The 15,256-nt window shown below is 42.3% G+C and overlaps 2 protein-coding genes across 2 annotated transcripts in view; one reads left to right on the plus strand and one right to left on the minus strand.

Moving 5' to 3' along the window:
* The window catches only part of LOC310777299 (calpain-5-like), a 43,275-nt gene that overhangs the window by 14,367 nt on the left and 13,652 nt on the right, over nt 1–15,256 (minus strand). The window contains exons 2-3 of the mRNA XM_083637611.1: nt 14,560–14,719; nt 7,812–7,943 (exon numbers count right to left, since the gene is read on the minus strand). Of these exons, the coding sequence (XP_083493737.1) occupies nt 7,812–7,943; nt 14,560–14,715 (288 nt within the window). The 5' untranslated portion in view covers nt 14,716–14,719. The remainder of the gene's footprint in view (nt 1–7,811; nt 7,944–14,559; nt 14,720–15,256) is intronic.
* ompa (olfactory marker protein a) lies at nt 971–2,171 on the plus strand (the record flags this gene model as incomplete). Its single annotated transcript, XM_083637689.1, has 2 exons — nt 971–1,057; nt 1,740–2,171. 2 exons carry the CDS (start codon nt 971–973, stop codon nt 2,169–2,171), a joined length of 519 nt encoding a protein of 172 aa, XP_083493815.1.

Consider the following 15,256-nt stretch of genomic DNA (forward strand, 5'->3'; position numbering starts at 1 on the left):
CATCCAAGTCAAATTATCTTACTGTGAGGCAGAAATGTTGCAGGTTTTAGCTTACAGCTAGACGAAAAACATAATAATTCAGACACACTAACGGCTTTAGTAATGTTCAGAAGTATTTCATGGTAGTGTAAGTTTAAGGCATTGGTTGGATGGCTGGATGCCTTGAACTGGATTGGAATAAGCTTGATAGGACAAGAGAAAACAGCTAATTACACTGACTGATATTGGTTTTGTATTGATCCCATTCCCCACCCCTCCATCCCATCCTCTCTCACTCTATGTGGCATAGAGACAGTCGGCATGTGTGGGAACGCCCACAAAATGTTATACGGCTGGCGAGTGGGGTAAAACCGCCGATATATCTCAATGGGATGACTCACCAAAGGACGGTGCTGCAGCTCTAAACTACAGGTTTGGGGGTTCTAGAGCAGACCACAAGATGTCTGCTCAGATGTGCGTTTACTGCGGTGGTTAAATCCCCGATCGTGTCTGCCTGGGCTGGGCTATCAGCTAAATTCTAACTTTGCTGAATGGATAGAACGGGGAATTTACCCCAACCTGACCACGCCCCCAGCCAGGCTGAGCCAGCTAACCCAGCGTCTATGACGAGACATCGCCTCAACCTATACCAATCAATAGAGTCCCAACCCTACTGCCCTCTGGGGAGAGAGAGAGGGGGGGAGAGAGAGAGGGGGGGAGAGAGCCAGAGAGAGAGAGAGAGAGACAGAGAGGGAGAGAGGGAGAGAGAGAGAGAGAGAAAGATGTGGGGATATATAAGTGAGACATGTGAACTGTGATGGAAATAGTAGGAGAGTGGGAGGGAGCGAGAGAGTTGGCATATAAGAGACCGTGAAGGAGAGCGAGAGAGAGCAGTTTGATTAGAGAGAGAGAGATAAACTCTGTGCGAACCCCATCCAGCACAACATCCATCCAGACAGGCAGGCCGTGACCTCTCCCCTACCCCAGGACTATGACTTCGAAGGCGGACACGGACAAGGCCAATGCCCCCTCCAAGGCCATGGTGTTGAGCTTCAGAGAGGATGCTTCCCTGACAGAGGTGAGTCTCTGCTGGATATCACCGCTTTCAGATCTGCATGTTATTGATGAAAGAATGTCCTCTTTTCATCCATTGTTATTCTGATTAGTGGTGACTGTGATATGTTTTGTTTTACTTGGGGGGGGGGGGGGGGAGGGATTGTCTGTGAGGGCTCTGTATTTTGTGCATGTCCGGAACTTTAATTCTGATCACATACTGTGGAGCATGTAAATGCACACCTTATGCGATAAGGTGTGCATTATATATATTATGTGTGTTTATATATATATATATATATATATATATATATATATATATATATATATATATATATATATATATATATAGGACAACATACTTTATCTAAAACCATGTGTATGTATGTATGTATGTATGTACCGGTATGTATTTTATATATATATATATATATATATATATATATATATATATATATATATATATATATATATATATATATATATATATATATATATATATATATATATATATAGGACAACATACTTTATGTAAAACCACCACTTCTCTTCTCCAGCAATTTGTATTTTTTTCTTGTCTATCTCTTCCTCTTTCTATTGCCCTGTCTGTCAGTTTCTCTCCTGCCTCTCTCTCTCCCTCTCTCTCTCTCTCTCTCTCTCTCTCTCTCTCTCTCTCATAATAATATTATCTGCTTCTTGCACTCCAGGTGATGCGTCTCCGCGCGGCGGCTCTGCAGCGGTCCGGTCAGAAGCGTCAGGATGGTGAGCGCCTGCTGCTGCCCCATGAGGCCATGTACCGTCTGGACTTCTCCATCCAGGAGCTGGCCTTCTCCTGCTGGCACGTGTCACTGAGCGGCCACGGCCGTGTCACCGTCACCGGCATCTCCCAGCTCTGGACCCCCGACCTCACCAACCTCATGACCCGCCAGCTCATGGAGCCCGTCGGGACCTTTTGGCGCAACGCCGGCGATGCGAAGGATTCGCCGCTCAAGTGTCTGGAGGCGGACATGCAGGAGTTTGGGGAGAGGATCGCGGACCTGGCCAAGGTCAGGAAGGTCATGTACTTCCTGTTTGCCTTCAAGGAAGGGGCGGAGCCAACAAACCTCAGCTGCACAGTGGAGTTCACCCCAGAGCACTGACTTTTCACTTCTTGGCATTGGAATCCTTGTCGCCAGAAAAGCATTGCAGGCCAGGGTTGGGAAATGTTATTCATATTTTCTTTGATTGGTGAATTTATAAAATAAAAAAATGCCAGACTGTTGTTGAGTGAAAGCATTACATCTACAATGATTCAGCTTTTCCATAAATCAGAGGAATATACAATTTCCTAGCTTTCTTTCACCAATCCAACTCTTCCCTTTTTGCAAAATCTCAAAAGCTAAGTCAAGACAAAACTATGAATTCATTAAATACTAAGCACACAAAACTGCTGCCTATCCTCATGTACACCTGCAGGTTTCCTTTTGCTACAGTATGTCAAAGATCAGGAAATACGAAGATTTTTTTTTCTTTGGCAATACAATTTGGTGACCATGACATTGAAAGCTCATACCTCATAACTCTAATTCATAACTCTAACCTCATAACTGAACTTTAAGAAACGTGATTACCTTTTCACTACAGTGGAATTCCCAACAGGTATGAGGATACAAACATGGCCAATAGAAAAGGAATAAAACTGATCCGCTGAATATATGGATACGTGTATAGGAATGGGTTGTTTTTTTGTTTTGTTTTTAACTTTATACCCTAGCTGCATTTGAGATATACAAGAACATAGTGCTGTTGTTGTTGTCATTGTTGTTGTCATTGTTGGTGGTGGTTTCTTTTCTAGATACTTTCATTGTTGAAATCAGCAACAGGTAGGTCCAAAACAACATGTAGCAGTGGATGGACTATCACATATTCACAGTACATGACACAAAACACAGATCAATAGAGAGACATCTATTAAATATCGACTGAAAGCTAATATGGGTCTCTGTGTGCTCTCATTGCTGCTGCTGATTATTGGTCAGGGGAGGGAGGGGTGAGGGTAAAGGAGGGGAGGAAAAAGAGAGGGAAGGGAGCTGAGAGTAAGGTAGGAGAGGAGAGAGGAGGAGGGGAGTTAATTGCTGTCATCCTGTAGGACAATCAATAGGCACACAGGATCAAAAATCTCTCCCCCCTCTCTTGATCCATCTCTCTCCATAATAAACCCAATTACTCAGTTATCACGAAGACGAGACGGTGTAAAGAGGTGGAAGTAGATGAGAGAGAAGAAAGAAAAAGAGGCTGAGTGAGAACGAGAGAGAAACAGTGAAGGGAGAGAAACAGAGAGCAAAGGAGAGAGTGAGAGAGAGCGATGCAGGATACTGAGGAAGCTAAATAGTTCATCATATGGTTTGAAGTGTTGTTTGTGGGGCTTGAGAATTCCCATTTTGTATTCTGCTTTGGCAAAACTGTTTCTGCTAAATCAATCAAATCAATAAATTAACGAGAGAGGCAGATAGGGAGACAGCCATTAATGAGATTGTACCAGAGGAGAGATAGGATGATGCCGTTTCCCATGGTAACACCATCACCCACTTGCTTTAACTGGAACAACTAATAACTTTAATTGTGCTTCAAAATTCATCTTTGTTCAAATGTATTTATTTGATTTTACCGGACAATTGACAACTCATTATATTACACAAAAATATTAACTTATTAACAGAGGATAATTACATATTATAAATTAGAATTACATCATAGTGGCAAGAGGAAACATTGTATTAACTTTTGGCATTCACTATGTGCTTATAATGCGTTTCTGATTGCATGGGTTGAATGCTTGAATGGGTTACACAATCAAAGAAAAGTGTTACCTAATAATTAGTGCTGGTTGGCTGGCTGCCTCTGACACTTACATGAATCTCTGTTGTTCCACATTATCAACCTACCAGACTCGTGCAGTCTCCAGGGACCAAGCCTTATCACACTCACAACAACAACGCTGTCAGTTTTACCATCACACTTTGAGCATGCATGCTCCTTTTCACTTGTATTTCCTCAGCCAGAGCTTCCTCGTCAGTGCAGGGATTCACACTGGCAACCTTCCAGTCAAAAGCCCGCTCCTCTAACCTCTCTCATCCCTCTATCTGGGCATCATAAGAGGTTACACTACTAGTGGTGCTGGGGGTTTCCTCTCTGGGGGACATTGAGTCCATCCTGAACACTGGCTACAACATAACAGCTGTTTCCTATGAGACTCAGTCCTGCTCCGTTGAGGAAAACTGCAGATCCTCGGTCTCTCTCTCTGTATTCAGCTCTCTCTCTCTCTCTGCATTTCTCTGTCTCTCTCTCTGTATTTCTGTCTCTCTTTGTCTCTCTCTGTTTAAGTTGGAGGGGAGTGAACAAACAGCGAGGCCAGCTCCCAGGCAGCATGTCATGGTAACAGTTACAATAGCTCTTATTTTGTTTCCAGTCAAACTTTCCTGGACCTCAGCTGCCTGAGCCCAATCCTGCCAGTAAGATGTCTGTTATCTATCTAGGCTCTCTGTTGCAGTGGAGTTTACTCTGAAAAGGGAAACTTTACTGGGGTAAATCAGAGGGTCAATATTGCTTCACTAGGGACAGTGATCAACATCAATATGGATTATGTTGCCATCTATAAGAATTGAAAGTATAATGGGGAAAGGGAAAACGTTATTGGTACCAATAAACATACTGTTATGGTTGTTGGCATCTTTGGTAACTTTACCAGCTGAGCTGCCTCAAAATGTTTACAGTTTGCATATATTGTCAGTGCAGGGATGTTTATCTTAGTTATAAGATAAAAAATAAAATCCTTATGTCTGGGCATGCAAAACTGCCCATGTAGTTTGCCTAAAATTCTGCCAGGACATCTTTCAGACTGAGCGTGTCTTGGAGCTGCTGATAGAAGTGTTTCAGACCCAGCGTTTGTTTGTTTTGTGGACGAGTGATGGGTGTCAAGACGACCAGCCGCCCCGGTGAGGCAGCAGAGAGGCTGTAGTCTAGCACGCGCGCATGATCACTCTTTTCCACAAGAATAATCAGGAAGGCTAAAAAAAATCATAGCAGACAACTCTCATCCGGCACACTACCTCTTTAATCTCCTCCCATCAGGCAGGAGATACAGAAGCATCAAGAGCAAAACATCTTGCTTCAGAGATAGCACCTACCTCCTAGACATGTGAACTTGCACTGATTCATTGATTATGTCTGACCTATTGCACTTTAAACTGTATGCAATACTGCTGACTACGATGCTGCTGGATACTGTTCCTGAATGTTATTTTGTTCTTGCGTTATTGTGTGTATATGGTGTGCTGCTGCACTGTCTTGTCTTTTTTGTCTGAGAGCGAACCAAGACAAATTCCTATCAACTTTGTTGACATGGCAATAAATTGATTGAATCTTGAATCTTGCTCAGGCGCGCGTGCACACACACACACACACACACACACACACACACACACACACACACACACACACACACACACACACACACACACACGATGAATAGACTACTAGTAACTCACTTCCACAGTAGTGTATTCTCAACATGTTTAGAATATGTAGACTACAGCCAACCAACCACACAACCAGGCAGCGGGGTGACCTACTGACCGTTCTGTACTAACCAAAAGGTCACAGGTTCAACTGCCAAGTGTTCGGTTGAAGTGCCTTTGAGCAAGACACTGAACCCCCCTACAGTACCAGCTCAAGACTGTAACTGGATAAGTGCACCTGCTAAATGCCTGAATATAAATATAAGATGTAATGGCAACACTTTATATAACTGCATTATAAGGGCACTCATTAGGAATATTCTGCTTTCTATAAAGACAAGTACAAAAATAATACAACTGCTTGCACACTGCAGGGCTCCGTTTCAGGGATTTCAGACTGTTTAGTCTGATGAAGAGCGTCATGCTGGAAACGTCACTCTGACACTATTTGGTGCAATAAATCCCTGAAACGGAGCCCTGCAGTGTGCGAGCGGTTTTATTATTTTTCCAGTTCAGCTCAGCACCTGCCCCTTTTTGGGTTTGGATGTGCGTTTCCATTGTCACAAATCACCACACTGCATGCACACATGTGTGGGTGGCGGCACACAGACACAAGTCATTCCTCCAGGGGGCAGCCAGGAGCAGTGGGTAGCTTTCAGTGTACAGAGCCCGGGGACCATCTTCAGTTGGCCATGGTTCACACCTCCTGCACGTCGTCCAATCATTTCTGATAATGGACACCTTGTCGTGCATTAACCCTTACATTATTATTAACACTACTTTTCGTGCATTAACCCTTACATCATTATTAACACATTCACTGCCAACTGTTTTTTTTTTACTGTAGGTAGCTTCTGCCAAGGTTTTTTTTTGAGGATTCTGGCTCATCTTTCAAGAGCCGAGGATTATTTTCTGCTAGGATTTTGTGAATACAAAATATCTCAAAAGAACTAATAGAATGTGTGCTTTCTCTGTCTAAAAGAGTTAGTTTGTAGAGTTAGTAGTTATGTAAGCATTAGCAGTTGAATACAGCATGGTTTCAGCGTCTGAAAATTTAAGCTGAGATAAATGGCTTTTTGTGAAATTCGATAGAACAGTCACTTTAACCATTTATTTTTCGCATCAGTAAGACGTCAGACATCTAAACAATAGTTTTGAACAGTAATTTCCTCCATAACAGCAGGAAACCCCCCTCTCCTTCAAACTCCTCCCTCCGTGGGCGTTCTCCTCCTCCCTCCTTTGCTCTGCAGCGGGTGTGTCACAAGCGAGTTGCTGCTGCCTGTCTGCTGCCTGGCTGCCCCTCGTCGGGCGAGTCTGGATGGGCTCGCTCGTTTCTTGGGGTTTCGGTTGAGAGCTTTGATGAAGCTTTTGCGATTCTGGGCTTATTTATGCTGCGTGTTTCAAAGTGTGCACCCAGTCTATTTTTGGAACCCCCCACCGTTGTGCGCCACCGTTGTGCGCCAGCGCGAAAGCGTTTTCGCCAAACCATTCTACAGTATGAGAATGGTTTCCTCGCGCTTTCCCCTGCAGTTTTGGCTCGGCTTTTTCTACTCTGGAGAGCACTGTCGCCACTTAGTGGGTCGGTGGAATGGGTTGTACACGTTCGGTGGCTCCAATATTTTTATAGGAGATGTAAAAGGGTTAGATCCACGTCCCACCGTCAACCGTTGGTTTCTGCTTGACGAGATATCTCGTCCACGGCAGTGAACGTGTTAACACTACTTGGGGACTATGAGTGTGTGAATGTGTGAACCATTCTGAACACGGCTATTGTGTCTCAGAAAACTACAAGTGACGTGTGTGAGGTAAGGTGGGGAGGCTCTGGAGTCTGGACCTCTTCTAAATGTATTCTATTGGAACATCACTTGTATTGTGCTTTGAGACATATTACACACACACACACACACACACACACACACACACACACACACACACACACACACACACACACACACACACACACACCCCACCCCCAACACACACATGCCAGAGTCAACATGTGCTCACACCCAGTTACCACCCTGTAATAACACATTTTCTTTCTCTGTCCTTCCTTCCTTCCTTCCTTCCTTCCTTCCCCCTCTATCTCTCTCTCTCTCAATGCAAAGTAAATTCACATTTTCATTGCAATCATTACAATGCCAAAGCAGTTGAACAACAGCAAAAACAAAACTTTGAGATAATGGGATGCTCTAAACACATAACTTGTATTATTACAGTAAGTTGAATCAATTGAACATGAACCATTTAGGAACCATGTAATATTCTCTCTCTGTCTCTTACCTTCTGCCATAGTGCCTCTCTGGAGGCCAGACTGGAGCAGGCAGCCACAAACCAGCAGTTCCCCAGTTGGCCCTGGTGCAGGTCGTGGGCACTGATGCCATCCACAAACAGATGGGGGTCGCTGCATAGCTCCTAGAGAGGATGGAGGTGGGGGGTAAAGGCAATTACAATTAGTGTTGAATGAGAATTGAGAAATAATGACAATGTTCATAATTATTTTTAGATAATAATATATAATATATATTATAACATATATATATTATAACATAAAGAAACAAAAGGAGGGCTGCAGCGTTTCAAATGGTTAAAATAGAAGGTGCTCTTTGGTCAAAGGGACATAATAGTGTAAAAAAAGACGGGAGGACCAAGGCACTTCTTCTAGCAAAGTTAAAAAAGCTTTATTATAGGCTTAATTCATAATGAATTGAAACACCAACATGTTTCGGTCAAACAGACCTTCGTCAGGGTGTGCAATTACAATTAGTGTTGAATGAGAATTGAGAAATAATGACAATGTTCATAATTATTTTTAGATAATAATATATAATATATATTATAACATATATATATTACAACATATTTCTTTAATAGAATATACTCTCTCTGTGTCTCTGTGGGAACTGCTGTTCTGAGAGAGATAAGAGCCAGCCTGAACTGGTTTTGTTCACCCAGACAACTGTTATCTTAAAGAAACTCACCAAGATGGTCTCCCTGTATCAAATATAATATAATATCTTTGTTGAATAGAGCTTCTGTCTGTTGAAGGTCTTTGCCTTGTCATCAGTCTATAACAAACAAGTGTTACACTATCTGGCAATTCATGACTCAGCTATTTAAGAAGCAGAGTAGAGGTTTCTGGTAGCCTGACTGCATTGTCAAATAATTACACTCCATTTCCTTCTTCTAGTATGAGATTGCTCCCTGTTTAAGCGATTTCCATGAGGGGAATTGTTTTATTTGATTTTATGCGATATGGACACAGAGCATTAGAAATGTCACATGATGTATGCACAATGACCAGATGCACTGTGTTTAGTGTTTGTAGCGGAACGCTAATTTTCAAAACCTGTCCACAGGAGGCTTTTACATTCAAATACACCCCGAAATACATACACAAAAAAACATCATCAAATATAAAATGCAAAAGTAATACATACATAAAAATACATTGACACGGACAATTAGCATTTCAGTTCAGCTGATTGGATTTGATGAAATTATGCATCTCACCACTGCGCTGTATGACTTTCAATGACACGTGACATAACTGTTTCGGATTGGCCGTGACGGTGATTACATCATTGGATTACATCATTGTTGGGGATTGACACATTGTTCATTTGGGCTCTTGACTCTATTTTCTTTATTGAAACCTCTGAATTTACAGAGAGAGAGAGAGCGAGAGAGAGAGAGAGAGAGAGAGAGAGAGAGAGAGACTGGGTAACAAAATGTCTTTTTGTTTTTCCGTTTGTTTTTTGTAATTACTAAGTGTGAGTAAGATGCACCTTATCATGCCACAAAGCCCTTTTTGAATTGAATTTGAATTGCGAGAGAGAGAGAGAGAGAGAGAGAGAGAGAGAGAGAGAGGGAGAGGGAGAGAGAGACTGGTTTAGAGAGGGGGGATGTCTGCCCACTAATAGTTGGGTGTGGTGGAGGGCTGGGTGGCTCTAAAGCCCCTTTTAGACTGGCCAAAAATCCCACTAATATCCACAAACTATAGAAGTGGCATTTTCTTCTGTCTCCAAATACAAGATCACTAACTCCCACCCAGCTTCACACTGTGCCCCACGCCTCTTCAATCCCTCTCTGCTTTACTGTAAACTATTGTGGTGCCCTTGAGCAAGACACTTAACCCATAACTGCTGCAGTGGAGCTGCTCAGTGGCTGACAGCAGAGGACTGTGGTTGTACCGGGCAGCTGCCAGGTGGGAATATCTGCTACTGTATGGATTTGAAGCAGGAAGAGAAGAGAGCAGGTGTCTATGCTAGAAAAGAAAAGGAAAAGTTTACTGTTATTGCTTGTTGTTTCTCTTGTTTTACTGCATCTATATGCCCTGTTATTTTGCACTGTTATACTGCTATTTGCACTATGTTGTAACGGAGTCTACAGCACAAGAATTTCACACGTGATACTTGTACTACGGAGTGACAATAAAAATCTTGAATCTTGAGCAAGCGTGCTGCTCAGTCAACCTTCATAAGGTAAATAAAGGTTTAGAAATAACTTCCACTAGAGGAGAAATGGCTTCCATATCTTCAAAGGAAACCAAACTACAGGACATACATACAGGGCAGAGCAGCCAAATGACAGAGCCGAGATAAACCAACCACACACACCCTGGAAGATCACTAAGCATGCTGGGACAGAGGTATATGATGTTTTAAATATACAGGCATGGATGTACACGCCATGTTCAGTCTATATATACACACAGACACAAATATAGCAAGGATTAGAGGCTATATGTCCAAACAAGATCTTGAAAAACTAATTCATGCTTTCATTTCTAGCAGGCTAGACTACTGCAACAGTCTTTTCAATGGTCTTCCCAAAAAAGCTATTAAACAACTACAGCTCATTCAGAATGCGGCTGCTAGAGTTCTAACAAGAACCAAGAAAGCTGAACACATTACACCAGTTCTCAAATCCCTGCATTGGCTGCCAGTAAATCTTAGAATAGACTTTAAAATTCTGCTAATAGTTTACAAATCTCTCAACGGGTCAGGCCCACACTACATCTCTGAAATGCTTCTACACTATGAACCATCCAGATCCCTGAGATCTTCAGGCACTGGTCTACTAATTGTCCCGAGGACCAAATCAAAACATGGTGAAGCCGCGTTCTCCCACTATGCCTCTCATAACTGGAACAAACTCCCTGAACACATTAGATCTGCCCCTACTCTGCCTATTTTTAAATCCAAGCTAAAGACCTTTATGTTTACTCTTGCCTTTAACTGCTACTAAACTACTGCCTCTCTCCAGCCCGGCAGAATAAACCTGTATTCGGCCTGTAATTTTAATTTTAATAATACTGAAGAATGCCTTGTAACTTATTTAAAACAGAAATAATGTTTCATGTTTGTTAATTTGAGTACGGTATATATTCTAACTAAAACTGTTGGCTGTGTTTTTTATATATGCATTGCTTTGCTGCTTGTTTTTTCAATTATTTTTTTGTAAAGCACCTTGAATTGCCTTTGTGTATGAAAGGTGCTATATAAATAAATTTGACTTGACTTGACTTGACACACACAGACACACACACACACACACACACACACGCGCGCACACACACACACACGGTTCGTCCCAGGGAGTGGAGAAATAGCCTGGGTGGATCTGTTTTCCCCATTTCTCAACATGTTTTCACTGCAATTAAATTAATTAAACACTTCCAATGAAGTGTTGAAAGTAAAATATAAAAAGGTTTGAAAATGTACTTTTTTTCCACACAAAAACTGCCATTCATATCTCTCTCTCTCTCTCTCTCTCTCTCTCTCTCTCTCTCTCTCTCTCTCTCTCTCTCTCTCTCTCTCTCTCTCTCTCTCTCTCTCTCTCTCTCTCTCTCTCTCTCTCTCTCTCTCTCTCTCTCTCTCTGATGCTAACCACTCTCTGATGCTAACCACTGGGAGGTGGTGGGATGAAGCTTTTTGCTCTGGAGATGCTGGATGAATGCGTGATGCTGACACAAGGTGAGTGATGACTGCACAAGTGTGATTTAAGCTGTGGTGATGGGGGCTTTATATAGTACCAGTTATGACAAGTGTTCTTGTCTTGTTTGACTATAAGCACCAGTATCATTTCAACATCATAACAGGCTGTCACATCACATGCCAAACCCTCCCACCCTCTCTTTACTGTACCCTTCCATTACACATTGCCATGACACTCAGTTTGTTTCCTAATAACTGTTTCACCTCCTAACAACATGCTCCACTGATGTCTAATGTTGAAATGTTGTTGATGAAAAGATTACAAAGCTTTTAAGGAGTGGACTTTAACACAAAGTTGCTGGGATGTCTTTGTTAATACATGCTAAGATCAGCCAAATGACAGAGCCGAGATCTTTTCTATCTATTTTACTCTAAACAGGTGACTCACCTGAGGTGAGTTATATAAAAATTCACCCCCATAGTTGTCATGAAAGGTGAAGTTAGCTATAAGACCAAAACTTTTTTTTAACCAGGCTATAAACATGTATATTTACGGATGTAAAGACGGGCATTTTAACATGGGGGTGAACGAGGATTAACTCGCTCTTGCAGCCAGCCTCAAGTGTCCATTCGAGGAATTGCAGTTTTTGCTACTAAGTACAGTAAAACTGCCCCCTCGGTTATTATACAGTAGGTATATTTTCCCATGATTCCGTGCTGAGCTAATTCTGCAATGGCTCTCTTTGATTGCAGGATTTGTGACATGAGTGCAAAGCCTCTAATGAACTTGGCTGAACAGAAACCTGGCTTGGACAGAAGGTTGAAAGGGGATTGTTTTAAAACAGAGCATATTTCAGCTAATGGATAGTCTCCTTTATTGTTTGGGTGTGTTTGGATTCTGTCTGTCTGTTTGTTTAACAGTGACTGATAACCTATTGCTGCTGCACACACCTATGCCCTACTACAGGTACACTCACATTTCCACCTGAAAACAGAGATGTGAAATATGAACACATTATTCTTTCGTCGCAATAAAATGAAAAACGTCTTTAGTAGCTTTGATTTACTAGCATTCATACTCCTTTCCGTATTCATAATCCTTAAATTATGAATACTCAAAATTATTAAATTTGTCGAAATTCCTTGAATATGATAAAGGGGCACTCACCAGCTCTTTAAGATGATGCTATTTAAATCAAACCTACTTTACTAAACTCCAACACAAGGGCACTACCGCTGCAAAACTATTGCCACAGTGGCCGTGGTAAGAATCCACAGATTCCAATGGTATTAGTCTTATCTACACCTACGACCAAAACTCACTGAACTAGCAGCCAAAGAAAAACACACCCACGGTGGCAATAGTGGCCCTGGAAACTAATAACATTCACCAATAAATGTCTGTCTATGGAACTAAAATGTATCCTGTATTTTATTTGATCAGAATTCTGGTGTACCAGTAGGCATACACAAAATAACTCCTCTCGGTCTCTCCCATCACATAAAGCCTGCAACTTCACAACTCACAGTGACACGAGTGGCAACATGGCAATGTAATACTGAAAAACCCTCTTTCCTTCTCCTAGTTGCATCCTGGTGGCTGAAAGGAATGTCTTCATTTTGAAGAGACCAGGACTAGTGAAGCAAAAGATTAAAAACAATTGTGAAGCACTGAGTCACTTTCCATATTTGTTCTGGTCCAACACGCCCACTTTCGGCCTGTCTGTCTCTCTTTTAATGTCAACATCCTGTTTCAACCAGAAATACAATTACAGAAGCAAGACGCCATCGAAATGCTGTGACTTCAAGCACCAATATTCTATAATTAACAGAGAGAGAGATATGACAATGTCTGATTTGGCTGTCCAAACAGTTATCCAAAGAGCAAAGGCTCAGTTTACACACACACGCACACACACACAGAAATCGATCGCTGGGTGTTGGAATGGAATTCCGGGGTGTGTGTGTGTGTGTGTGTGTGTGTGTGTGTGTGTGTGTGTGTGTGTGGGTTGGGGGGAATAAAGTCCAGAAATTCCACTCCCTAATTCAGTCCAACCTCTCCTGTCCTTATAGCCTCCTCATCTCCTCCCCACCCTCCTCTCTCCTCTCTCTCTCTGTCAGCTGATTGAATGAGTTTAGCAATGGCACTCCCCAACTAAAGCAATCTCCAGTATGAAGAGCGGGGACAGGACAGCAGTGTCACTGGGAACCGTTACCAAACTGAAGAAGTTACTGACCTAACATTCATGACTTTTCCATGCCTTTCCATAACCAAGTGGGAGCCATGCCTGATGCCTCCATGAGCTAAAAGTGGACCTCCTTCCTGGTTTGTTCATGTTGTTTTTCTAAGGGGGTGAACAACAGTCTGGTTTTTCCACTCCAGCTGGGCTGTAAACTGCAATTAGTAAAATGTACTAATTGTGTGAAACAAGTTCTAAAATGCATTTTGTATGTTGTGTTGCTGTTACATGACTCATTTGTAAAGTTTCCTGACATCTGCAGAGAATTTCTTGTCTGGAATAGAGCTCTCCAAATTCCCATGTTAACAAGTGAAAGGTTTCATACATTTAGGGAAAAATGTGCTTCCTACATTTCTATCCTCAAAAACATAACTATTTTGTATGTACAGTATGTACACGTGTACACGTCTGCTAACTTTAATAGTTATCCATAATGGACTTGATATCAACCATCATTTTGTGGGTGCCAGTGTTTTCAAATGGTGGGTACCCCCTCCTTCCTCTCCCCCCCCTCCCTCTCTCTCTCCTTCCCTGCTGTGAAGCTGAACCACTGTTCACAATGTCCACTGTTTGTTCGCACACACACAAAAAGTGTACCCCTCTCCCTGACATTCTGTCGTGGGAATGATAGTGCACGCGCGCGCGCGCACACACACACTCACACTCACACTCACACTCACACACACACACACACACACACACACACACACACACACACACACACACACACACACACACACACACACATCCTAAAGCTGTCTGGGTTAAATCGGCTTGGATGCCTTCACTGTTTGAAACCGCTTTGAACAGTTCCACACTCTCTCTCTCTCTCTCTCTCTCTCTCTCTCTCACCTTAGGTCTTTTCCAGGTCACTTGGCCGATTTGGTTGCTCTGGTAGAAGAGTGACTGGTCGGCTGCAGGGAACAGAGGGTCTTCGAACAGACGGCCATTCTCCTGGCACTGCCTCCTCAACACAGAGTAGGTCTGGCCCTCGTATGGAACCACCATCCCCCTGCACACACACAACAACTGACACATTTACTATTTGTTCTTGTTAAAGGTGCTGCGTATAGTAGTATTTTAACATCAATCAATCATGACCACATTCATTTTTTAAGACATTATGACATTAGACATGATTACTGTAAAGTCCTCACTCCTAGCTGTGTTTACATCTTTTATTCCACTAATAATCAGTTTATTAGACCAATCAGAATAAAAATGTTTCATGTAACCACCTCATTCAGAATAAACCGTCCCATTTCATCCCATTTGAGAGGGGTGGTGTAACCCTTTCATAATCTGTTCGACGGATAACATTTTGTCATGTAAACACTCATTTCAAACACTTTCTTTGGTTGGAATATCACTACTCATTCTGTGCACACTCGCCCATTTGACACAAGTGACGTCAATGACAATGATCTTTACTTTTTTCCGTGAGAATTTGAATGGCTGCACTCGTTATTCACACCGGGGCGCTCAAACTTACCGCTGGTGACACAATCATTGCGTGCAAAACAAAATGTCTGTTGCTGCCACTTTTGGA

Source organism: Poromitra crassiceps (assembly GCF_964638095.1).
Source record: "Poromitra crassiceps genome assembly, chromosome: 5".
NCBI lineage: Eukaryota > Metazoa > Chordata > Actinopteri > Beryciformes > Melamphaidae > Poromitra > Poromitra crassiceps.